The 26219-nt window shown below is 44.3% G+C and overlaps 1 protein-coding gene across 3 annotated transcripts; it reads right to left on the bottom strand.

The window, feature by feature from the left end:
- Nucleotides 1–513: 513 nt before the first annotated feature.
- Nucleotides 514–25700, bottom strand: RFWD3 (ring finger and WD repeat domain 3). Of its 3 annotated transcripts, none has more exons than XM_067302687.1 (14): nt 25681–25700; nt 24157–24215; nt 23033–23408; nt 21396–21634; nt 19538–19635; nt 19254–19451; nt 16902–16993; nt 14557–14671; nt 8808–9036; nt 7440–7590; nt 4974–5150; nt 3741–3955; nt 3194–3411; nt 514–1583 (listed from the first exon to the last, which is right to left on the bottom strand). In XM_067302687.1, exons 3-14 carry the CDS (start codon nt 23404–23406, stop codon nt 1440–1442), a joined length of 2250 nt encoding a protein of 749 aa, XP_067158788.1. In that variant the 5' UTR covers nt 23407–23408; nt 24157–24215; nt 25681–25700; the 3' UTR covers nt 514–1439. The 3 variants fall into 3 exon arrangements, with proteins under 3 accessions (XP_067158788.1, XP_013808069.1, XP_013808071.1); XM_013952615.2 differs by lacking the exon at nt 25681–25700 and adding an exon at nt 25219–25508; XM_013952617.2 differs by lacking the exons at nt 3194–3411; nt 25681–25700 and adding an exon at nt 25219–25512 and having other exon boundaries at nt 1451–1583.
- Nucleotides 25701–26219: the final 519 nt, after the last annotated feature.

Raw genomic sequence — 26219 nt, 5'->3', positions numbered from 1 at the left:
ACACAGGCAGGATTATAACCTGCACATCCCAGATTTCAGAAAGGAAAATTGTTCTGCTGGTTTAAGTGGTAACACACCGAACCTGAAAACAAGAGATGCTGCTTTCCTCAGCTGGGGCTGAGTGGTGCCGAGAGACAGGCTTCCAGCAGAGGAAACTTGTCTTGCAAATTCTTTAAGATTCTTGCACCTTTGCTTTTGTTAAGCACAAAACGAAACATAAATCCTGTTTCCTGATCTGACTTGGTCTCATACCCCATATCCTGTTTACTGTAAAGATGCTAAGAACTCACTGTAGCTGCCCAACACACTCATCTCATGACTTGTCATCCCACCCAACGCTCTACAGGGGACTGGGTCTCAGATTTACACCAGCAAGACTGCAGCACGTTTGCACACAAAGATAACTGAAAGCTGTCTGTGACCTGCTGGTGAGCTGACAACTATGGTTTAAGTAAGACAAAAAGTCAGTGAAAGCAAGCTGATGAAATTCCTGAGTTTCTACTAGTTGCTATTAAAAAAAAAAAAAAAAAGCAGCTAATATTCTCTTTTCGTGGTATTGACTGTTTCAGTACATCAGTGTCTTTAAGAAAGGACATCATGGACACAACAACCAAAAGTATAAAAATTATTTCCTTTCTTTTATCCGTATTTCTCTAGTATTGCAGAGGTTTCATTTTCCACAACCAAATTGTCCAAGTTTCCTGGGCTGTTGGGGAGATGGAGAAGGGAAAGGAAATGGGGGACAGACAGTTAAAGGGATACAGTGCAAATAATATGCTCATGACAAAACAGAGATTCCCTCTAGATTTTCCATGCCTGTTCTCTCCATGGCCACAAGACAGGTCTTTCCCCATGAGCAAAGAACAGCCAGCTTCCTTTGTCCTAGACCTTCAAAAGGAAGAATATAGGAACATGTTCTCTAAAGCAGCAAACTTGTTTTTACACCAAGTATCAACAATTCTAGGGAGATGCCAAAATTGCTACCTTTTCATCACTCAGTAATCACAGCAGGACTCCATGAGAAAGTACAGTGGGAGTCTCAGATCTTCAAGTTCCTTTTATTTTGTTGATTCACAGAAGAGATTTGCAAGTCCCTGTACTGTATTCACACTGGAAAAAAGTGCAGCAACGCATGTTGGAGACAGTCCAAGAATTATTACTGTGCTGAGGCAGCTTGCTGAATTTGACTGAAGAAAATTGACCAAAGAAGAAACAAGGACAGAGCTAAAAAGGAGGATGGAGAAAGAAGAGAAGTGCTCCAGGCAGAGTGTCCCAATTCTTGTCTACTGCCAGAGAGGTGCTGTAGCAGTTCCTGTCTCCTGTAAGCAGCACATGCAGGGAAGCTAAATCTGGGGCTGTACCGTTGCTGTAGGCCAACAGGGCTGGTTAATCAGCAGCATATTTGGAAAGCTCCTCTGTGAAAGGCATGCAGACCACTTTCACTGCCACTTGTAGATCTTGACCATCTTCTCAGTCAGTGTAGCCAGGAGGTGGGTTTGGTTCACTTCAAAGGGGCAGATGTCCAGCACAGGTAGGTCAGCCTGCAGCTTCTGCAGCAAGGTGCCACTTCCAGCATCCCATAACTGTGGGACAGAAAAGGGCGAAGGTTGCAGGAGCCTCCTCTCCCATTTGAAACAGAGGTCCCTTTCTCTAGAGAAAAGACTTGCCTTCCCTCCATAGCACAGCCATTTCTCAGCCCTTGCTCACCCTGAGGCACTGCTGTGCCTTTCCACTCAGCCCCTGAACAGCAAACACAGCCATCAGCCCATCTAGGAGATCTCTGAGCAAAGGGCAGGAGCTTTGGGCCATTCTGCCCAAGCCTGGGTTAGATGTACCTTTGTACCGACAGCATGGGTTTAACACAAGTAAATCATGCTTCACCAACCTCGTTGCTTTCTACGACTAGATCTGTGCTACGGGGAGAGCAGTGGATGTCACCTACCTTGATTTTAGCAAGGCTTTTGGCACAGCCTCTCGCAGCATTCTTGTACCAAAGTTGAAAGTACCTGATGTTATTGTCTATATGGCTGATAAACTGGCTGGCTCATTGGGCTTTAAAGGTAGTGGTTAATGGTTTGTACTAGACCTGAAGGTCCTTTTTGCACGGGAGTTCAGCTGTGAGCTCCCTGTTTAGTCAAGTCTGCCTCTGATCTGACTACTCATTTTGTTGAGCACTGGGATGGACAGATCTTGTGCCTGGAGATGGTTCTCCTTAAAAATCTGCCATTCTCGATCACCTTTGTCCTACAGAACTGCCTCCACGTGATCAGTTCTCTACCCATTCCCTGAATAATCCAAGTTGCCTCTTCTGAAGGCCAGGTTCTGTATTCTGCTACTTGCCTTCCCCACACCCCTCAGGACCTTGAACTCCACTATTTCATGGTCACTACAGCCAAGGTTGCTCCTGATTATCACATCCTTGACTAGTTCTTCCTTGTTTGCTGAAGAACAGACTTAGCAAGTATCACCCCATCTACCACCTGTGATATGTAGCTGTTCCTAATGCCCTCCAGAAACCTTCTGGACTGTCTGACTCCTGCTGTGTTGCCCTTCCAGTAAATGTTAAGGAGATTAAAGTCTCCCTAAGAACCAGGGTTTGTGATCTGGAGATTTTCTCAAGTTACTTAAAGACAACTTTGTCCACTTTCTCACCCTGCTTGGGTGGTCTGTAACAGACTCCCACCATGATGTCACCCTTACTGGCCTCTCCCCTGATCCTGACTCTTAAGACTCTCATGTAGTCCGTCCTCTAAACACCCGAGCTGCTCCGTCATACAAAGGGCAACATCCGTGTTTTCCCTGCCTGTCTTTCCTAAAGAGCCTGTGCCCATCCATCACAGCACTTACCACATTAGCTATCCTGCCACAGCTTAGTTATTCCAGTGATGTTTTAGCACCCAATTCTGTCGATGTGCCCAGCTGCATTCCTCTGGTACACGACAGGGGCTCGCTGCCTACATTCATCTCCATGAAAGTAGACCACGGGCCTTGGCTAATACCAGGTATCCCATGCTATCAGGAAGTTACCTCTGCTACAGGAAAGCATGAAAGACCTGGGTACTTGCCAATCTGCACAGAGCAATGTTTCTGACAAGGTAATTTCCATCATAACACATGAATGCTGTGACTGATAAGGCTTTGCCCCTAAGCATTGCAAAAAATTCTCCACCACACTGAAAGGAAAGTGAGATACCATGGCAGAATTAGATGCCTCATCGCCAGCACACACAAAGATGCTGCCATCCTCCTCTGGGCTCTGAAAAATGGCATTTTTGGTCAGCAACTTGCAGGTGGGCCCCGCACTGAAAGTCTGAACTGGGTTAGAAGAGCACACCACATCTTCAGAGGCTTCTGTCAGTGGGCTGCAGGTCAGTTCCATCATCACGCAACGCAGGCAAGGGTTATTTTTACCTGTGTCACAGGAATAAAAAGGCAGTCTTCGAAAATTTTCATTGCGGACCCAAGAGTTTTCCCACAAGAAGCTTATCCAGAAAAGGATTAAACTACAGAGAAGAGAAGGCCAAGGCAAAACTAAGTAGGAAAATAAGCAACATCACCTTGCAGCTTCCTTCTCCCCCCCCCCCCATCCATTTCTTAGCTATGTGCAGATACTCATTACTACAGCCAAGGCAGGTACTACATTTCTGCTGTACCTCAGCACCAAAGCTGCTGTCAAACCCAACGAATGGCAGGACAGAATGACAACGAAAATGGTGCTGCAGATGCACCCCGTTACATACTCGGCCTGTATGTTGCAAGGCAGTGCCGCGTGTTGATCTCCGTTTGAATATCAATGCATCCTCCAGGTTCCAGTGGCAAGTGATGAGGCCGGTAAGAGGTCCCAGCTTTCTGTTCCCAAAAGCAGGCTCCTTCCAAGGTCCCAGCTACTATTCCACCATAAGGCAGTGACGCTGAGGCAGCTCGTGGCAGGTATGACAGTGACACCATGGGGCACCTGGAAGTACGATTAGCAGGAGTCAGTGCTGCCAGCTGCAGTAATAACACCAGCGTTCTGCCTCACCGCTTCAGAGCTACCCTCCTTGCAACCACTTTGCAAAGAAGGGATCTACAGCATGCTTGAAGAAAAAGCATGCCCTGATTTAATTAGGTTGGTTTCATTTCTTAATAAGACTAGTGGCTACAAAACAGTCCTTAGAGAAAGGAACCCCAGTGGGTTTGTCAAGAATAAGATTATGAAATTCAACACAACTACTGAACCTTCTGTTTTTAGGAAGCATCATACAGCATACATGAGATTTGACACAATTCACAGCTTTAATACCCTGGACCTGTGCAATGGACATCAGGCTCCGGCAGTCAGCAATGCGGTACTAGTGCAAGGTGCTTCCTTTACTGACAGGCAGGCCAACTACTGAGTGACAAAAGCAGCTCCTCCAAGGTGTTTAGACGGGAATCTGACAGCTCAGAGACCCACCTTAGCCTGCTGTGCATTAAATCTCTCAGCCTGTTCCTGTCTTGGCAAGTCAGCCTATTTTGGTCTTCACACTGTGTAAATCCACACACAGCTTACAGGAAATCCCTCCGAGATACACTTTTAAATCAGCATTTGATTCCCCTGAGTAGAAGAGATGGAAGCGCCAGAATCTCTCAGACCTCTTAATAATTTGTCCTTTCCAAACTAAACACTAAACCCAGCTCCCAAACATAAAACAGAAGAACTGTAGTAGTAATACTACATTAGGCTGCTCTGGGGGGGTCCACTTCTGACCACTGTAAGCCTTAACGAGATGCAGGAGCCATGTGTTCATACTAAATTCTGCACGTACCATGTGACCTTATGAAAGGCTTAGCACAAAGCCTGTGCTACGTTTGAGGTTTTTTGAGCAACGGATTCACATGTTCATAAAACAATTCACACTATTACAACTACCGTATGATTTACGGAGGAAGCTGTGTTTAGCTTAAAGTACACTAGGGAAGTTGAGAAGCAGTGAAAAATTCTTAAGCCATACCTGGACTTCTGAGGGGTCAGCTCCTGGACATGAGAACTTGTGTCTCTCAAATCATATACCATGATAGAGCCATTAACCAGCCCAGCGTAGATGTAGTTTGTATCATCAAGACACCAGCAGCAGCTCCAGACAGGACGACCAGTATTGTATGTCTGTACCACAGTGTTTGTTGCCAAGCTGCAGGAGGAAAGCCAAGTGTTAGCCCTTCACACAAGCATCTACTGATGAGAAAACAGCATAATCAAGGTAGGCAAATGTGGCTTTGTAAAGTCTTTAGAAAGAAGCATATCACTCTTCAGACCGAGTGCAACTCCTCCAGTACTCCAGACGTTAATTTGAAAAATCTAGACATAATAATCACTTTGAAATTGTCAAGTGATTTAGAGTTCTTCCAAGGCGGTACTTCCTTTTCCAGATTGATCTTCGGAGACTGGGAAAGGAAATCTCAGAGCAGGGTCTCAGCTGCCTTACTGGAAAGGGAGAATTAAGTTACTTTTCTGGGAACAATCAGGAGAAGCCACTCTAGTGTAATCCCGTAATACTGCATATTCCTGGAGATCACGGGTCTCATCTCTTTGGATTACGCCTCTCGTTAATTGTTTCCCTCTGTCTTTTTATGAGGGGAACAGCACTTACGTCTCAAAAGAATCCAATTTAAACAAGAGCAAGCCACTAAGTGGGGTAAAGACAGACAGTTAAAAGCATTCAATTTATACTGTTAAATTGTTAGAAAAATCAATTTGTGGAAGGCTGGAAAAAAAAAGGGGGGAGGGGTGTACATAGGGGGCACAACCCAAAATAGTGGATGAAATGGCAAGTATGTTCTACTTTGACACCAAAGGGAGGTATCAATACAGGCTCAGCACATTGAGATTCGTGCGAGGCAGAAGAGAGTGTGTATCACAGTAATCCGGATATCTTCTACAACATGTAGGTTTCTCCTTGGGGAAGACGATTATGCTCGGAAGAATTCCAGGGAAACAACTAATTGCTCCCAGGTACGGATAAGAGGAACAACCACAAAGACAAAACTAACCGGTGAAAAATAATAATGGGGAGCTTGGTATCAGAGCAGTGATTGGTTAAAAACAGAACAACACCAAGGCCTTGGTGCTATTTTAAACACTTGCAAGCCAGAACAGGAGACTTAATGATATGCTGGATATTCCTTTTGGTGGCATGCCCAGGAAATATGGAAATAGGAAGTTGGTAGAGAATTTCTTAGTAACTAAAGATGACAGAACCAAGAGCATCACTTGGAGACTGAAAGAAATACAAAGACGCTGCTGAAGCAAGCACTTGTCTCCAACACATTCTGAGATCAAGCACAAAGGCAAGAAAATCACAAGTTCTGACACATCCAATCAGGGTGCGAGAGGCAGATTTGGGAGTCAAGTGTCTGAACAGATACTGTGATGAGACGCCACACTCCAGATTAAGCTGAGAAAAGATACCAACCTCATTGGTTAGAAATCCAACATGCCAATCTTAGTGTCCCAGACAGGCAGTTTGGTTTACTTCGAACTAGTCTGGCAAACATTTCAACATGACAACAGGAATGGGAGAGCAAGCATTGCTGAAATTCTTGTTGCAGAATTAAGTTCTCTTTGTTATCTTCACATTCATATAAAAGAATTGGGACTAATCATTCACATAATATCCTGCCTAACCCCATCCTAACTGACAGACAGAGGTGCATAAAGATGCTCCTATAACTCAGTAAAATTCAGTTAACCAAAGTTTTGAAGCATCTTAAGATTGAAGAGCAGTTGCAGAGCAGCAAGAAACACACTGATTTGTTGTAAATTCCACCAGGACTGGAGAATTTTCTCTCTCAGCGTCTGTATAATTAGTCTCTAACGTGCTTCTTTAAGTCTTTCCTAGCTCTACAGGACCACTGCTCCTCTAGCACATGCTCGGTGATCCTGTCAAACACTTCATATGCCAGATTAATTCCATGATCTGCCAGAAGTTTACAGTCAGAGAAACCAACAGTAGAGCAACAAAGAGAGACACTCCCCCAAAAAGAAAAGAAACTACCCCTCGTCTCTTTGTTTTATGCCATATAAGTCCTCATGCTCTACATTTCACTGTAGTAACGGACAACCAAGCAGACAGGAAATATCACATCTATATGCTGTGCTATGCTTGTGTCTCAATGCAACCTGGTCAATCTGTGCTGAACAACTTGTTTTCCACCAAGATCTCCATGGGGAAAACATCACAGAGTGGTAACTCCATAGCACCTCAATCTACAAAGATCAGAAAGCAAGAGCAAGGCTCTGCCTCTCTTAGTGCCCATGTTCAAGAAGAATATGCAGACCTGATGTCATTTTACCAGCATCTCATAGAAAGCAGAACAGCAACTGCTGCAAGGCACATTCAGAGTGAGAGAGAACAAAATCCAGCCTCTTGCACAGAGCAAAACTCAGCTGAGATAAGTTGCTCTTCCCCAGCAGGGCTCACCTGGTTAGTTTGAGAGTGTTGTCCAGAGCAGCAGACAGCAGCAAGCCGTCTGCTCGCCTGCCAAAAGCCAGTCCCCGAATCTGTTTACTATGGATGGGGATGTACTGACTGCTCTTCAGGTTGGCCGCACTCATCATCTTAACACCACAACCTGTCACAGGAGAAGGATAAAACAGGTTATTGAGAAGCTGCATATGTGTCAGGCAGGCCACCCAATCAACTGCCGAGGAGTCTGGAACTAGCGATTTCATGTCAGAACTGCAACGCCCATAACAAAAATCATGGTGTGACGTACATGACAATGTTATCTGTTGTTCTGGACAGGAACTGCAACATATATAATTTAAACAGCACCTGCACAAAATCCTTAAGGACCCCAGCCAGCAGGAGAGAACTCAAGAACTGCAACACTATTAGTGTTACTAGAGCCTGCTGCTCTTGAAGGACTCAAGTCCTTCAAAGGCATCCTGGCCTAGATAAATACATGCGTAGTGGGATTAGGTGGCTATTTAAGAGAGCAAATGTCACTGCAAAGAATGGTTAGAGGTGAACTTAACCTGTGTGCTACAAGAGTCACACCACAAAGTCTCCATTCAGAGACTCATGCCAAGACAGTTCCTTGGCTCAAAAGTCAGAGAAAGAAAAAGAAAAAAGAAAAAACCACTAAGGGAACAATTTTCTTATGCCCAGATAAGACAAGTTCCCAAACCATTATCCAAATTAAAAAGAAAACTGTAAATTTCATCATTCAGAAACATCAAAAAATTTTGCAATTAAAGTCTCTCAGACTCCTAATGCTACATTTGTAGCATTTAAACAAAAATTTGATGTAGGTCCAGCCATCAGTTCACTTGCCCATGGCCACAACAGTAAGTCAGAAACAGGGCTGTCTATGGCTTCTTGGCTTCCTCTTTCCCCACTGGGAAACACTGCTTCGACGCACTCATTTTAAAAGTTTTTTAGAGCACACAATCCACCTACAATTCGGGAAGCAATGTTTCTCATTCAAGCACTGAAGCTTCTCTGCATGCCCTTGTGTGCTGGCCTCTTCTTTCAGAGGACTCATTTTTGCAAGAAGTACCAGACATACCTTTCACCTTCCTATGGAGATAACATTTAGGCAGAAGACCCAGAGTCAGAGATCCTCTGCTAGCAGTCTGCCACAGAAGTGAGGGGGAGACAATTCATCTCACTAGGTAAGGGTTACCAAAGCAGGGGCCAGGAGAATAAGGAGTCTTGAAAGTGCTCCCAGTTTACAAAGCAGGTGCAAAGCTCAAGCCACAAAAGAGGGAAGCAAGCAAAGAACACAATTTTTGTAAGCCTCCAGTTAGCACCTGTAAAACCCCAAATCTTGATTTGCTTAGTTACCGGGAACAAAAGTTGACTGTGGAGAAGGCTGCGATACCACGAGACAGCTCAGTGAGTCACAGTATGCCATAACCCTGCAGCTTCCAGCCTGAGACACCACAAAGGCCTTCTCAAAATGGTACTTGCGCTGGCTTTGGCTGGAGGGGAGACCACCTGGGAAGCAGGTGCGGGAGCTGCCAGGTTGCTGAGAAGCAGTTGCGCTGTGCTGGGCCACCAGAGCCTTCAGCTCCTGCAAAGAAAAAGACCCCAGAAGGCTTTAATGCATCACTGGAGATGTAACTTTATGTGCTATCTGTTCCAGCTGCACAAAGTGTACTCGTCCCCAGATTGGGGCAGAGAATATGGACTGTGCCATTCCCACGACGTTCCTGAAATGCTGGATTTCCAAGTCCACTGACTATGAGAGCAACAAAAGCATTTGAAAAGCTATGCAGGTTCTGGCAAAAACCTACTCCAAGTCTGTTATTGCATGTGTTAAACCCTGTGAAAGAGAGGGCTCTTGGGCAACACATAGAAGCCAATAACAATTACTACCAGATCAATGCTGTTTAGAAGAGAATGAACTGCCAAGTATTACATGCAACTGAACCACAGGAGAAAGTCAATTAGAACCATTTTCCAGAATTTCCAGAATACCCCATAAAAAAAATAAAAGCCCTAGTTTCAACATAAAGCTTGTTGCAGGAAACAAGTCAGTCTATTTAATGAAGATAACTCTATTCTTGTAAACCCTGGCTAGCAAATTCCAGGAACAACATCACTCTTAAGAGCTCCAGCCTTGTTTCCCCTGACACCCTCCCAGACCTCAACTGAGCTATGCTCAAGGATGCTCAGCAGAGCCCATGTCAGGGAGAGCTTTTGTTAAGTTGTTCCTGGTGGGCTAACAAGATATTGCTAGAATTCCTCTTTCCACAGACTTATCAGAGGTGAGGTGGGTATAGGAGTAGTGGCATCAGCATATTATGAGTCAGCTAAAAGTGTCCAAAGAAGCATTTTGACCAATTTGTTGCAATCCAAGGGCAAAACCAGCCAGTACAGAAGCGCAGTGTGCTGAACTAACTCAAAGGCAATATATTAGAGGGAGTGTACCTATTAAAGAAAACTGCTATTTGCTTCCTGTTGTCTGAACAACATAGATTAAAATTTACATAGCGTTTGAAGCATAAACAATTAAAGGGCCACAAGAGTGAGATTATGCGTATATTAGGAGACTGCAAGCTAGCTTTAATATTGAACCAGCCACTATCACTTAACTCACGCCTAAGTAAAAGCGGCAGTTCTCAAAGAAGCAACAACAAAAAACACTCTACATTAATAGCTACCATCGAGCCATATAACTTTTGGAAACTGCTCAAGAAGTGAGCAATTCTGGTATTTCCAGAGGTCTGATCTGTTTTGCATCACACACATCCCAAGTTCCATAATGGCACACAAATCAAACTTGAAGATTCAAGATGATCCCATTAGAGCAAGCAAAGACAAAGAAATTTGGGGAGGAAGAAAGGGTGGGAGGTACCAGGTTGCTTAAAACAGAAACCAGAGCTTCAGGCTTACAGTAAACAGTCAGTGAAAACAACAAGGAACCTAGAAGAAAGGGACATTTTACTCAAAAATCTAATATGTTCATTATTTCTAAAAAGCAGGAGGATACCACCACTGAGGATCAAAAGGGACTGAAATCACTTGCTGCTCTGGGGAGCTTACAAAAATGGCACCTCCATTCAACACGTAACTTTTACGCAAGTTATTCATGAAAAAGGAAGCCAGGCAATTAAAAATGCAAAGACTATTAGTACTATGTTTACATTTAAACGCAATGGAAGAACCCTGCAGAAGCAGGAAGTCTTACTGTAGACACATTACCAAGGTGATTAAAAATGTTACACTGCAGAACTAATCACACTAATTGTGCCCAAAAGAGGGCTCTTCTGCTAGTATAAGTCTATTCTGTTCTTTAAAATGCTTTGAAGAGTTTCGCCGATTCCTGCTGTTGACTGAAAGTCTTGTAGGCACCCATCTCTCTGCAGACACTACGACTGCCTCTTCGATTTCAGTTCATCATTGCTGTGATGAGTGAACAGTCACATGGCTTGAAGGAAAGAAAATGATATAAAAAATTCTTTCTGAGGAGCGTGAATGAGAAGCAGACCCAGGACAGTACAGTTTCACAGGAGAGTGAAACAGCTACAAAGAATTCAAGAGAGTTTGCTTTCGAGTATCCGGTTACAGTCTTAATAGCTGGTACAAAGCTTTAAAGGCAAAGGCAGTTATCAGATAACTGTCACTTTTTGGCTGTGCTCCCACAGACCTCTTAGAGAAGACACGCCAGCTATCTCACACTGCATGGCCTGAGCCTTGTGATTAACAGAGATAAACGCGTGACCCTACAACCTAAAGCTGCACTGCCACCCTGCAGGCGTCCCACCTTCCACGTTCCTTTGGGTCAGGTTCACAGGCAGGCAGGAAAGGGGCACAGAGCATTTTTAATAGGCCTCACCATAAGTAACAAAAGCTTTTCTGTTACAACAAGCACAGCTCTGCAGTATCAACTCACCTTTGCGAGAGTCACTTTTACACTTACTTTCTTATCCCCGGCAGCGTGCAGTGTCCTGGCACCTCTCTGCCTATTCTCCCTTGACTGCTCCATATTGTTTCCCACCCTCAAAAATGAGTCCCCTGCTCCTGTTCTTCCTACTGCGTATTAAGGCTGGAGGCTAGAGATAGATTGCTTATCATTTTAACTAACTTCTACTAAAATTTTTGGCAGAACCAGGATGAGTACTGCAGTATTTCACATCCGATTCCCAAGAAAGAAAGAAAAAAAAAAAGTGTTTGTGCTTAGAGGAAAAGTTTTTTGGCAAAAGCAGAGCTTCAGCAGCATCGTTTCCAAAATTCAAGCCTGAGCCTGCCACGTAATGTGCAGCACATAGCTCAGCACGGCGCTGCATACTCTACAAGTCCACTTGCAGAAGCAATGCTGTTGAGAACCTTCCTCCACAGCTTTTAGTTCCCCTCTCTCCCTGCAATTTAAGTTCCTTCCCATATGTCTAAAGACAACAACAACAAAGTCCCTATTCTAGCATAAATCATCTTAAATACCTCTGTAACAAAGCTGAGGCAAGCTTATTTTTGTGACTCTAATGGACTAGAGAGGGCAAAAAGCACACAAATGAACAAAAAAGGTCACAACTAATAGGTCCCCACTATCGAGGCTGACCATTTAAGAGGAAGGAAAAAAAAGAAATATGCAGGAATTTCAAGAATTTAGGATTGCCATTAGTGAATTCATATGCACGTTATTCATTAAAAGAAAGCCAGACAATTAAAAATGCAAAGACTATTAGTTCAGTGTTTACATTTAAATGCAGTGGATGAACCCCACAGAAGCAGCAAGTCTTACTGTAGACACAGTCTCAATAAAGAGAAAAGGCAGGAGCTGGTAAGCAGAGTTTTCTTCTCTGTGCATACTAACAGCTAATTAATACACTCCAACAATTTTTAATGCTCAAAACACAACCAAATCCAAGCCCTATGCTCCAGGACTCAGTTTTCAGCTCAATAGCAATTTTCTTGAAATTGAGAGACTTCAGAAATAAGTCTTAAATTAAGCGGAACTCTCCCTTTCCCCTTGGGGATCTGCTTGGCACGCAGAATTTTATTAGCACACAGGACAGTCAACATGACTGCTGATGAGGCACAGCTTTCAAGCACCTTAGTAGTAAAAACGGGTTCGCAACGACTTTTTGGAGGAAACTGATGGCATTTATTTTCCATAAGACTTCAGACACCAAGGTTTGTATGCAACCAGTGAACCTAGTACAATTCTTCCAATAATGTTCTGTGCAACTGAACTTTGTATCCCTCTGAACATAAAAGGCATTTCACAGATTTCTTGTATAATCTCATGGCACTTTAGCATATAAAGCCATAAACATACATTAAAAAAAAAATCAAACATGTTTTCTTCTGTGTTCAGTAACACTGCTTACCGAAAGGGAAAGGGCAACAGACTCAAGCTGCAACATGGCAAATTCTGATGAGATTATCAGGAAAAAAAAAAAAAAACAAAAAACAACACATTCCCCCTCAGTGAGGATGGCCAAACACTGGCTTGCCCAGTGAGGTCGTGCAAGCTACTTAAAGATACTCAAAACTTGACGTGACAATGTCCCGTGCAGCCTGATCCAACGCTGAAATTAGCTGTGCTTTGAGGAGGAGAGCTGGACTAGAAACCTCCTGAGGTCCCTTCCAACCTAAACAATTCTTTGCAAGTAGTTGCTTTACTAGATGACCTTTCATAAAAGGAGGAATTAGTTACACATATGCTCAGAATACAACTGAACAGCCTGGAGACTTATTCCAGACTTCCCTCTGATTTCTTGCTCCCCAGCAAACCGTTTCTACTTTCTTTCAGTTTATTCATAGTCTAAACAAGCACCTTAAAATTGCCTGCAGCATTCACATTAACCGCTACAGGACAGTGATGAATGCAGTATAAATACTGAAACAGAGCTTAAGAACACAGGGTACTTAATCTTTATAATACGTGACTTCAATTCAGTTAGACTGGATACTTTATCATTGTAACACCAACAGAATTGCAGGAAGACTTTATGGAACCTTACCTCATTCACATTTTTCTTAAGCCAAAGTTTAAGTGGACCAATTCTCACATTAGCCCTGATGAGCATACAACCTTATGCAGGAGTTTAGCCAATTAATTTAGCAAGCCTTATGGTACGCCACAAAGGAAGACTTTAGCAAAGAGGATGCTGCTTAAATGTACAGACCTGAGCAGCGTGAAGCTGCAGAGAACTCCATAAGCAGAGAACAGCATAAAACTAGGCAAGAGATAAGATGGGATATAATCTACTTCATTCAACATACAAGAAGTAGTAAGTTGTTGGTGAAGCAGGCTATTGGAAACCTTAATACTGGCCAAACATGCCAGATCCAAACGTGCCACCTGCGTCAGGTGACAAAGTATCACTGTACTGCACGATCCAGAAAGGAAGTGGTTATTTTGCAGCCTGTCGTTTGTTTTCAGTAATTTGTATTTTAAGGGGGTGGAGGTGCCTCATAGCAGGTGTTCAACCTATACCTACAGCCTACCCCAACAACAGGCCAGCTCTGATGGTACCAGATGATGCCTAGAATTGAGTCTTCACTGACCTTCCCCTCCCCGCCCCCAAAAGGAAGAACGTATAGAAGGCATTTAGATATTAAAACCCAGCTTTATACTAGAATCTTTATGCTGCAAGAGAGTACTCAGCTTTAGTAGCCTTTTTACAGTAGAAAATTACAAGATTTTTCGCAACTGGCCACAAGCATGCTTCTTCATAAACTGTTTCTCAAAGGCTTTTGACTACCTAGTGATAGTAGGTCCCATTAGCAGGTTTACTACAAAGGTTTTTAAAGCTATTTTTGCACATTTAGAGAAAGACAAAGAAAGAATAAATTGGTGCTGTATTACCAGGCCTTGCCAGGAATCCACAAAGACCAAGCCCCACTGTTAAGCTCTACTTGCAGGTTTCATTCAGTCTTAGAAGCAACAAAAGTCAGTGTTATATGCTATATAAGAGCATTTCAGCCTGGGATGCTCAGGATACTCCTGATGATTCACCAGTTCTGTTTACTAAAGCTCGTCATTTCTCAGTGCTGAAAGCCTGTCTTTTCTCTCCTAAAGAAGCAAGCAAAGGACAGAGGTCGAAGAGGGAGGGAGCCCACTGTCAGCAGCAGCGAGACTCACCTGAACTTGCTTGCGGAGTTTGCTGCACTCATCTGTTAAAACCTGCAACTGGAGACGGCTCTGTGCAGATTCCAGCTCTGCCTGTCTCCGCAACATTTGCTCCTTTTCTAAAGAGCTGGAGGAAGGAGACAAGAAAAGAAGTCTTTAGGACTAGATATTACGTAGGACGCTTCTGTGAGCTGTTGGCACCCATCCTTAGGCTTTGTTTCAACACAGGTCACATTCGGGTAAATTTAAAAGTAATAGAAAATCTGATACAACGTTCATGCAGTATATTCCCCTCAAGATGTTCTCGGTTATGCAATTGCACTGAATGACTCACTCAAGTATTGTTCTAAAGAAAGAACAGCCTTTCTCCTCATCCTCTCTAAACGTGCTAACTTAGTAGAAGGGGGGGGGGGGAACCCACCATATTTTCTGCAGAAACAGTTCAGCAAGTTCTATACCATCAATGTCCACATAACATACTATGTCTGTAATACAGCAAGTCACAACACAGGAAGATCTTCAAGCTTGTTTCTACTACAAATAAGTAATTTTGTACAAAATCACTTATTTGTAGTAGAAAAGTTTGTAGTAAACACAGCTGCGCCAGCAAATATACAGATACAAATAACTTCTCTGTGTGATGCCTATATAGAAGCCATACTTGCTACCACCTCACCTCAAACCTAAAAGGCACATAAACACAATTTAACAGAAGTAGTTTTGATAACGTACTTCGATTTCTCTTTCACATATGCTTTACATATGACGGGATGATTAGAGAGGGGAAAAGAAATGCCAGGATTCCCTAAAGTTATCTACACGTTTGGTCTACAACAGTAACTGCTGCATCCTGCACTTCAAAAGCCGCAGTAATCCAATTATTTCAGTAGTGCACGTGCAGAAAGAGCTGGCTTGCCCAAGCTCCTCTTAAATATGCAGACCTGGTCCTGCATGTTTACCAAGCGCAAGATTCTGCCATTTCACTATAGCTTCTTCACATTTTTGTTACATAAAGAACAAATGAAATGCTATATTTAACCACCACAAACACATTATTTACACAAGTACCCAGAGCCTGAGGAGCTGCTTTACTGTATCTGAGGAACAAAGCCATGATCTTATACCTAATTCAAGGCTAAATATTGATGCGTTTTTCCCTTAATGTTAGCCACAAGTGGAGGAAGAAGGCAACATGCCACAAAGCAGCCATTGCCAGCTTAGCTGGACTGACAGGCAGCCACTGCTGTCTGCCTACCAACAAAAACAGGAGGCAGACGAGATGTGGGGAAGAGCTGCAGCAAGAAGCAAATGGGAAAGAGCTGCAGCAAAATTGAAGCATTAGCAGCAGTTGGGTAACTAACTCTCCCTGAGAAATAACAGGGCTTAAACACCCAAATGCCTTCTGTCCTTTTGAAAAATATATAAAAACTTTATTTATGGTTTGTTTTGCAATGCCCATCCAGCACAAGAAGTACGATCCCTCTAAAGGTACAGTTCTAACACCATCAAGCAGTGGCAAGCTGGATAGAACACACTTCTAATTAATAATTACCAGGATAGTGAGGTTTCTCTATCTGTAGTACTTTAAATGCAGATCATGTTGAAAGAAGAACAGCCGTATGCTTGGGCACATGTGTTAAGGAGACCCCATTTCAATTCTATTCAATACAAGATTCAGGAGAACTCGGAAATTTGCAGCTTTTTAGTTTCAGGAGAGTATCTGTGACAGCATCTTACCGAAGTTCAGCAACATAAATTACAGAAGAGAAATTAGTAGTCATTTTCATACTGTTTTTCCCATTTTTTCAATAAAGAGCCTACATTTAAGTTGGAGAGGGGAGCAGAGTCACAGTAATGCTTGCTGACCTTTTAGAAGTAAAGCTACTTGAAGAGTTTGACAAAGCAAGATGGAAAGTGATTCATATGAGAGATTACAGTGTTTAATGCATACAGAAAAAGATGGCAGAAAAGGTCAGTTATTCACCCTCCTTACATTTCTAAGTATGCTCAGCTTTTCTCCTCTAATGATGAATTAGCAACATACAGCTTTTTGGCAACAGCTCCGCCTATTCTCCTGTGGTGACATTTCAGGATACAGCACAAGATAGCTTTTGCAACCCCAATGCCATGAGGTACCATGATTCTTATCTAAAAAGGAATTTCTCCTTCCAAGTAACACAGGCAAAATAGCAAAATCTTGGTATGTTACAAAAGCCACGCTCGTGATAATACCAGTTAAGGAAATGCACAAATTGCTTTAGAAAGTACAGCAAATTAAAGCATGAAGTAAGAGTCAAGGAAAGCTGCAGCCTGACACATGATCAGCGAGGTTTTATCTTTAAGTGGAGGCTCCATACCTTTTCATCTGTTCCTGTTCACTGGTATCCAGTGCTTTCAAAGTCCGAGCATACAGGATCACAATGTCAGAACGTTTTGCTTTCTTATTGCACTGAAATAAAAGAAAGGGTTAGCTTTTCCTACAAGGATTTAACATTCCCTTTAAATCCAAACCATGCATCCCTACAAGCTGTTAGGTATTCTTGTGAGATATCTTTTTAGTTTTGAAGGGAGGGATTGATTACAAAAGGAAAAAAAAAAATCCAGAGAAACAAAAGGTTGCATGTTTACTAGGCACCTCTTTGTGCAGACATTAGAGTTCTAACCAGGGCTACTACAACAGTTTTATTATTATATCCTATTGCACCTTTAATAACGTATCTCCTTGCTTCCCACTGAATGTGTTTTGCTGAAGCACCAGGGACGACACAGCGTAGTCAGGTAAGTTCTATGAACAAATCAAATAAAGAAGCAGCCCAAAACAAAACACCAGTTGTACCTCTACTTTGAGAGCATCAGGACTGGCTGCTCAGACAACAGACAAGATTCAGGCACCCCTGAGTATTCTAAACTCCATTATTTTCATATTATGCTCCTTTGATAAAATCCCTTCGGCCCAAATCCACAAAAGCATTCTTACATCAGTATGAAACACTGATTTCCCACCAATTTCAGTGATACAAGGAGATTCAGATATATTTAAATAATTTTGTGCATCTGGCTGTGACCACTAAGTACTTCAGATTCTTTTCTACAAAGATGAGATAATACCTCCTTGAACTGGGGACCTAGAGAAAGTTATGATATCTGCAAGTCTATTGTTTTAAAACCAGGCTTTGTTGATTACAAAAGAGGCAGTGAACACTGAGATCAAACGAACCTTTAATTACTTCTGAACCTTAAATTACCATGTGTGCGTAAAAGGCTCACTTATCTATTATTTAGTAGCATGACAGTATCACGGACTGTAGTCCCAGATCTGAACAACTCCCCCCCTCCAAGGAACTGCTTTGCAAAGCAGTAAGTGGACTAAGACAGCTCTCCTGGCAGCCGACAGCTGTCACTAGCAGGATTTGGCATGCTGCAATTTCACTGTAACTTGCACTCAAGCCACTTAGTACACAGAACAACACGCACAGCAACCTTGTGCCATTCAATCAGAGAATACCCAATCGCAAAGAACAGCGATTGAAAATGAAAATGATTGAGCTGCAAGGTTCCCGCCAGAACAAGCAGTTCTCCGAAGAAAGTTTTGGTAGTTACATCACGAGAAGAGAAATAGGTAGCAAGTGCCCCTTACGAACTGTTAGGGTTCCTCCCTCAGATGACTATTTAACAATACGTTATGCTTGACAAAACGCAGCAGAATCAGTAGAGCAGCGGTGCTGTTTTCTGGAGCGCTTCCCCTTATTTCAAAACAAAAGTAAATAAACGAGAACAAAGAAGTCACAAAACTCCAAAAAGCTTACACAGAACAGAGATATGAGGAAAAAAAAACGAGATGTGGAGCCTTTGCTATGGGAACAGCAGTTCGTTACATTTAATCACAGGGCACGTCAGGAAATTTCTTGTTCAGAGGAGGGAATCCTGCAGAAAGTCAGGCAAGGCTACGGAAGATCTCAAAGTGAAAAAAGCTAGAGAAATCCTGGGCTTCCAGCCACAGAGTTGGAAAGCAGCAGAATTGAATTCTATTTACAAGGTACTCTGACCTATTTTTTTTTTTTAAACATTCCTTTCTGGATAAAATGAATTAGGAATGGAAGAGTGCAGACCTAACCGAAAGGGATCAATGTTACCCAAGGGAAGAAAAAACAAACCCAAAAAACACACCCTGGAAAAAACAGATCTACCACTCGCAATTGAACAATGAAAGACGCAGCTTGCTTCTCAGTTCACTCTGTAAACTACCTAAACAACCAGACCTGCTTAAAGGCTGCAAAAGCATATGCAGTTCATAATAGAAAATTAACCTACTGAAAATGCTTCTCTCAAACAGATTTCCTGTCCAATAATGTGTTCTTTATGCTTAATTAATTGTTTCTAGGAATCTGTGCTCTCTCCCATTCCCACACTCCAGGACCACCGTGAAACCAATTACAGGTTTAGCACTTGAACTCTCAAACTTTTGAGTCTGCTACTCACAAATACTCTATTTCAGGGAGAAAATCCAAGGTAAAATTCTCCCTTTCAAACAGTGCTAGCTGTTCCTGACCTAGTTACATCAAAATAATGGTGATTTTTGTTATTTCTGACAGCATGCAAAGGTGGACTCTTTATGCAGCAAGCAGTTGCAATCGTTATTGTGATCATGCCTAGAACAAGAGTTACCCAATAGCAAGCCCTCTTCAATGCACATAAATGTCCATTTTTACCTGGGGGCACTTTCCTGCCTGTCCCTTGAGCCACCTTTCAATGCAGGTGTAACCAAATAGGTGTCCACACCGCAAGGCTGAGAGACGGTGGCCCCCAGCATTGGTCCACTGCTCAAAGCAGATGGCACAGGTATCTCCTTCTTCCTCATCCAAGGGTGCAACAGGAACCAACGGTTCCAGTTTCTTTGGAGGAGTTCTCTAAAATAAATGAATAAGACAAAATTTAGACAAATGCAGCATTTACCATCTTTAGTCTGTCCCCCAAAGCATTTAGGTAACTTTACCCGCTTTTGCTGGATGTCAGCCTCTTCATCTTCATGACTTCCATGTTCTGCAGAGGAAGGCAGAGCTGGAAGTGGCTCTGCTTGGGCCTGATTGGAAACTAAAGAAAGCACTGATTAAAAAAGCATCAACTGAACTGATACATAAGGGGGGTGGGGTGTCTCCTTGACTAGATCTGTAATCATGAGGGCATCGAGACAAGCAGTGCCACAATGGCACAGGTTACATACAAAGCTTCAGATCACCACCCTGAATACAGAAGATCAGGCAATTTGTGTGTGAGCCACTCTATTATGCAAGGTTAGTGCCAAACTTTGTGCTTTCTTTTATAGAAAGAAGCAGAATCACGGCAGGCTCACTGACAAGAATGGAGCTCTTTTGAAGACTGCAACTGTTATCAGGATTTTCACGACCTGCTGGAAACAAGCACATCTTCATATGAGCCTACAGTTGGGTTGACGTTAAGGTTACAACCCTGAATCACTGTGCCCAGAGAAAGACAGGCATCCATATGTAGAAGTTATTTTGCCAGGGTATGAAAGTATGCACATTTCTTGTGCCAAGAAAGCATTTACAATATGCTGTCTGTTCCTTTTCCCTGTCTTAGACAGTTTTCCAGCTAGTAGTTATCTGAACTATCAGTTCTGCTGGGCCATATGTTTTTTGTGGCTGGCCTCTGTTAGCCCTTCTGTTGAAGCACAGGCACACAGAGGCATTACATTTGAATTAGCACCACTAGCACGCTGAAAAAGAAGCAGAAATCACTGCCACCTCCTGGAAAAAACAGAAGATTAGTCACAATTAGTACCCAAGGCAGATATTGTCAAGCCAGCAAAGAGGTATCACCTTACCCTGGCTAATGTCAGTAAGAGGTTTTCAGCCTCTGTAGTTCTGGACTGAACAGGAACCAGTCCTTACACAAGCAAAAAAAGGACAAAGGGATTCCAGAGAACCCAAGAGAGAGCATATGTTCACATGATATCATGCAGCACTTAACAGTTTGAGCTCATGTCACGTGTAAGATTAACTCAGAGTGACTGGAATGAATCTGTTCAGAAAGCACCTCATAGACATACCCCCAAAAGATGTCAAGGTGAGCTGGCCAATCAAAAAAAACAAACAAAAAAAACCGAACAACGAGGGCAAAAAGTGAAGAATGGAGGCATTCCTTAGAGCTTGAAGCAAAGAAAATCTTGTTCACATGTTCTCTGGGCATCATTAACCTTGAATACCAAAACAATTGTTTGTCACTTATTTTCACTATAGAGTGTGGCAGTCTGAACATGAGTTTGACTAACAAATTGTCAGCCAGAAAAAGCTGAGGAGCGAAGAGGAGAAACAAAAAGCCCACCATCCTAAGTACCTCAGGATCTCCGCAGCTAAGTGTTACAAGAAGTTACAGGAGAGACAAGAAAACTCTGGACTGAAGCAGATGAAGTCCCAAATAATTAAAAAATCCTGCGTCACATCTGTCTCCAAGAAATGAAAGCACTGCTGATTGCCAGAGATGTGACCTGATGTTTTCAGTAATATTCCTTGGTAACAAATAAAGGAGGAAGTGTTCTAAGTAACAATCTCTAAACTTGAAGTTATTTTCAACATTTCCAGGATTATTTATAACTTGAAAGTAGCAATAAGATTATATTTAAGATTACAGCAACAATCACTCATTGCTGCTACTGCTCTTGGAACTGCTTGCCAGAAAGCCTTGTGGTAGCAACCTGCTCCTCTCAGCTGTGGGCATAATGATCTCTGTGCACCGTCTGTTGTGAAGCTCGAAAGGATTTCCCTGCTGAGTTTGGGAGCAGGAAGACGAGTTTCTGAAACTAAGCCTTCACACAACGCAAATATAGCACAAACCTCCTAAGCTAGCTGGTGTAGGTGTCTCCTGGGCTGATGGTAACAGCGGAGCTCCAGCATCCACCTCTTCCTCCTCCTCCTCCGCAGAAGTGCTGCTGTCAGAGTCGCTCACTTCTATCGTTCCATCTGAGCTGTGTTCCTGGTTGTCCCCTGGAATGTGTGAAGGCTCCAGACGTGGAACTGATACTGTGGCTGGCTCTTGGGTCCTGCTGATTTGAAAGTAACTGTCCAGTGCTGCCCTGAGTCCAGAAAAGCAAGAAATAAAAGCCACATAGTTATTTCAGGTAAAGTGAAGGCTCAGTACATTTCTCTAAGCATATCTGCAACAAGATTCCTAGGCTCTGACTGCACCTATGAGGGTACCAAAATTATCAAGGAAGTCCTTGTCTGGTTGAGGGGCAATCCAGTACAATGCAGTGAATTGCCCACTTTATCAGCAACGTCATACTGCAATCATTCATTTTGCTCAGCTCAAAGAGAATCTCCTTCGCATTACCACAACGTTACTGCTGTGTTTTACGATGGCATTGTGGTGGGGTTGGTAGAGGTGCAGAGAAGAAAAGAGAGGGAGACAAGTATTGTGCATTATTAGCCTATGAAACTACTAACCTGTACTTACAACTGGAACTCAAACTTGGTTCCTGTAGACACCAGTAATGCTAGATACACGTGGGCTGTATCAGACTCATCCCGTTGACTACTTTGTGCCTAGTCTTTCCACCTTCCCCTCTGCTACTGTTTTTCCCCGGAAAGAAACACCATCTCCTCCCCTCCATCAGCTCAGCTATCATCTCAATTAATCTTCAGTTTCAAAGCAGAATTTTGTCAGGTTGCCTTCCAGCCCTGAGAACTACAACGACCTTCACAAGCAATCCAAGGGCAAATACTACAGTTACATTTAATCATCTGGGAGGAGAGGAGAGCTTGGTCTCACTGAATTTAAAGGCAATTCTCCAGTTAATTAGAATTTCACCCTTGGCATTTACAAGGAACACAAAAAAACAAGAGGGAGGAAAAAAAAAAACCACGAAAAACAAACCAGAAATAGGGATTTCTTAGTAGCTGGATTGCACCCCCACTCATCACACTTTAAAGTCAGTCACAAGTGGTATTACGCATAGAATTATTTTCTTTGCCTGGAGATAACACAAAAACTATACAAAAAAATATTAGTTTACGTGTCTGTAAAAGTTTCTGCAGTCGTCACCAGAGGACCTAAATCAGGCAATCCCAAATCAAAGGTGAAATGTAAAACAGCACAAGCTCCACTGAGCTAAATGCTGGCTGGTGGTGCTGAGAGTCAGCACTGCTGCAGGAAGTATCAGCAGGAATCTGGCAGAGCAGAAGGATCTCAGGGAGCAGCAGCTCTGGAAGTCAGAGAGAGTGGAAGGGCTCAAAAGTCAACAACACTGCCAACCTAAGAGATGGTGAAGAATTCATTTAACGAGGAGCAAAAGATTGCCAGAAGAGGTCAGAGTGCCATTACAGAGGTTAAAAGATGTGAGGTGCACAGAATTTGGCCATAATCCCACAGTGGACTGAGCTGACCTCCATAAGCCAGGAAGCATGGCAGTTTTTAAACCGATACCATAGGTTTGATAAGACTGGGTTCAAACCCAATTCCATTTCTGCTTTACCTGGTACTGACTGTCCTCTGGGAGCCACCAACTCTTTGCTGCCTACGAGCTCTTCTTACTTGCGGACGCTGCGTGATCTGCGGCACAGGCAATAGCTGATGCTGATCAAATGCTCCCCGTAGCCTCTGCAGTCCATGGAGAGCCAAGGCAGAACCCGACTGCTGGTCAGGGTTGACAGCAGTCCTTGTTGTATCAGCATTCGATACCACAACAGCTCCACCAGCAGGAAGAACTGTAACACTGTCTCCTTCTTCACCAAGCACTGGAGTACGTGGTACCCTGTGATCAGAGGGCTCCGAGAGACGTGTCCCGTGGTTCTCTATGTGGTAACTAGCCACTGGTTGCAGATCAACTTCCATCTCTTCTTGAGCCATTTCTGTAAAGAGGCGATAAAAACAACTAGTATCTGCAAGGCTGCACCCTGCTTGTAGCATTGCGGTGGCATGAATTTGGTGCATCAGTCAGTGACTACAAAACCCTGTAGAATTCAGATTAGAGAGGCAATTTGTCCTTTTGCTTTAGACAGGCAGCAAAGCTAAACCGACTGTCTCAAGTCAAGAGATGTATGTTAGCTGGCATAGCAGGCAGCACCCTCCCAGGGTCCCTGACTATGAACCTTGGCTCGACACTATCTAGTTGATTTAAGCCAGCCTTCAGATGAAAATGGAGAGCTAAGAATTTCTTACTAGCATCATCTACTTGCTGGCAAACACATTTGGATCTTGGAGTACACAGTTTGGAAAATATTTTCACGCTCTAGAGATTCTGTCCAGTGACAGGCACTACACAAACACCTACAAATACAGCCAGAAATCAGCTAAACAGTGCAGTCCTTTGTCCATCGCATTGCTCTTTCTGGAGGAGGGTTTATTTTCAAGTTTCTTCGTAGGTAAATAAAATTCCCTTACAATAACAGCTCTCTGTGAACCTTACCCACAGCTTATTTAATAAGCTTTTCAATTTCTTTATAATCACCAACACCATACAAACCCAGGAAGGGTATTTATTATACCAGAACCCACAACTGAGGCATCGTGGATAGTAAGGCACCTACAGTATCAGCATTTGCGGAGCCATATTCAATCTGAGACTAGAAAAACATAAAACTTGGCAATAAAACTCACGTGTTATTTAAGCATGGTTGCTTCCAAACATCTTTGAGATGAAGATTTCAGGTAATCTCCTAAAAAGAAATAGAACCTTAAGCTTTGAAGGAAAAAAAGAAGAGGCAAAAGGCTGTGCATTGCTAATAATAAAGCTGCCACAGAATTAGAGCATGTTAGGCGCCCTGTGGTTCTACAGACAGTCTTATGACACAAGAAAGCAAGATTTCTTCAACTGAATAAATAAGTACACCAAGTAATCCTCTTTTTTTGAGGGTGGATCAAATTCTGCAAAATGCTGAAGGTCGTTTGTATCTTCAAAAGATACTTAGGCAACCATAAATCTGAAAGGCCTTGGAGATGGTAGACCTTTAGCCTTATTTAAGAGCCCAAAGCACATACCAAAACTTATTAGGCTAGGCCCTGTGCAAACAGAGCAAAGACTGCTTCTAGTGCAAAGAATAACTAGAAAATATATATATATGAATTACTAGAGGGGGATGTACTAATGATAATGTATTTTTAGAGACCTTTTGATAAGTTCTAAGTTATGAAGCATTTTATAAATCTTAACCTAAATAACATTTCAGCCTAAGCTAGGCAAAGAGGAGATGCCAAACCCTGTCCCCTCCATGAGGACAAACAGTCACAGTCAAGATACAGCAATGTTCAACCACGTGTTCCTATAATAACATTCAACCATACTGCTTCTCTAGCACTGAACTCATGTTCATGATAGATTGCCACTCAACAGCACAAGGCACTCCTTATTCTCTCATAAATTAACACCGAGGCTTAAAAATATTACATATATTAACCATTCTGGACTAACTTGCCATTCATATTTCTTCGTAAAAGATGACGCAATACTGGCATTTGCGCCATTAAACCTTGGAGCTTTCTGACAGGGGGACAGGCCAGCGCTGCCCCATGACAGCCGGGCACCTGGCACTGACAGGGAGGGCGACGTGTCCCTACAGACAAGCTCCTCGGGCCCGGGTCGGAGAATCGGAGCGCTTCCCCGCGGAGAAGTCCGAGCAGCAGCAGAGCAGGCTGTTCCACACAGGCACCTGTGACACTCACCAGAAAGCTCGGCTCCGAGGCACCAGCTTCCCCTCGCGGAGGCCTTCTCGCCGCCGCGGCCGACCTGCGGCCTCGGCTCTCCACCGCCAGCGCTCGTCCCCCCGCGGCCGCTCGGACGCAAAGACGCGCCGGACTCGATACGCGGCGAGACGCCACCACTACGAGGGGTTTCTGCCCTTTTAAGGGATAGTGCAACCGCTGCGGCCCGGCAAAGGGAGCGGGGCGACCCCCACCCGCCGCGCCGAGCCCCCAGCGCTCGGCGCCTCGTGGCCCCGCGGGCGCCCTGAAGCCCCCGCGCCGGGCGCAGCCAGCGCCGCCGCCTCGCCAGGCCCCGGGAGGGCCCGCGCAGGCCCCGCCAGGGCGGCGGCGGCGGCGCCCCCGAGCCGCCCCCGCTCCCTCCGCAGGGGGCACGGCCCGGTCGGACCCCGCCGGGCCGAACCGGCCCCGCCGCCCCGCACTCACCTCCCGGCGGGCCCAACCGCCCCTCCCGCGCCGCTGCAGCGCCGCGCCGCTGGAGCACCACCCCCGCCGTCCTATTGGTCAGCCGCGACCCCAGCACCGGCAGCGGTGGCTTCTATTGGGCGAGCCGACGCAAGGCCGGCCTTTTTATTGGCGAATCGCTTTGTCCGTCTGCTCGAGGGACGGGGGGCGAAGGGGCGGGGCGGGTGGAGAGGCGGGTTGTGCCCTGATTGGTCGGGTGTCTGGCCAGCCGAAGGAGGGGGGCTGCGGGGCGCCGTGTTGATTGGGCGGCGCGTGACGGGGGGCCGGGCAAGAGCCAGGAAGTGCGTTTTCATTGGAGGAGCCGCAGCTCAGACGAAATGAGCGGGAGCCCGAGCGGATTCAAACGGTGGCCGGGAGCGGGGGAAAGGGGACGGGCGCGTTGCCACAGCGATGGCGGGAGGGGGCAATGGGCGAGCGCGTTGCCATGGCGACGGCGGGGCCTGCTCTCCCCGGAGCCGCCGTGCTTGGGCCGGGGCGGCGGGGAGGGCCCGGCCTGGTGA

Source organism: Apteryx mantelli, chromosome 10 (genome assembly GCF_036417845.1).
Source record: "Apteryx mantelli isolate bAptMan1 chromosome 10, bAptMan1.hap1, whole genome shotgun sequence".
Lineage (NCBI taxonomy): Eukaryota > Metazoa > Chordata > Aves > Apterygiformes > Apterygidae > Apteryx > Apteryx mantelli.
Note: the sequence above shows the minus strand (reverse complement) of the source record. Positions and strands in the feature narration are given on the sequence as shown.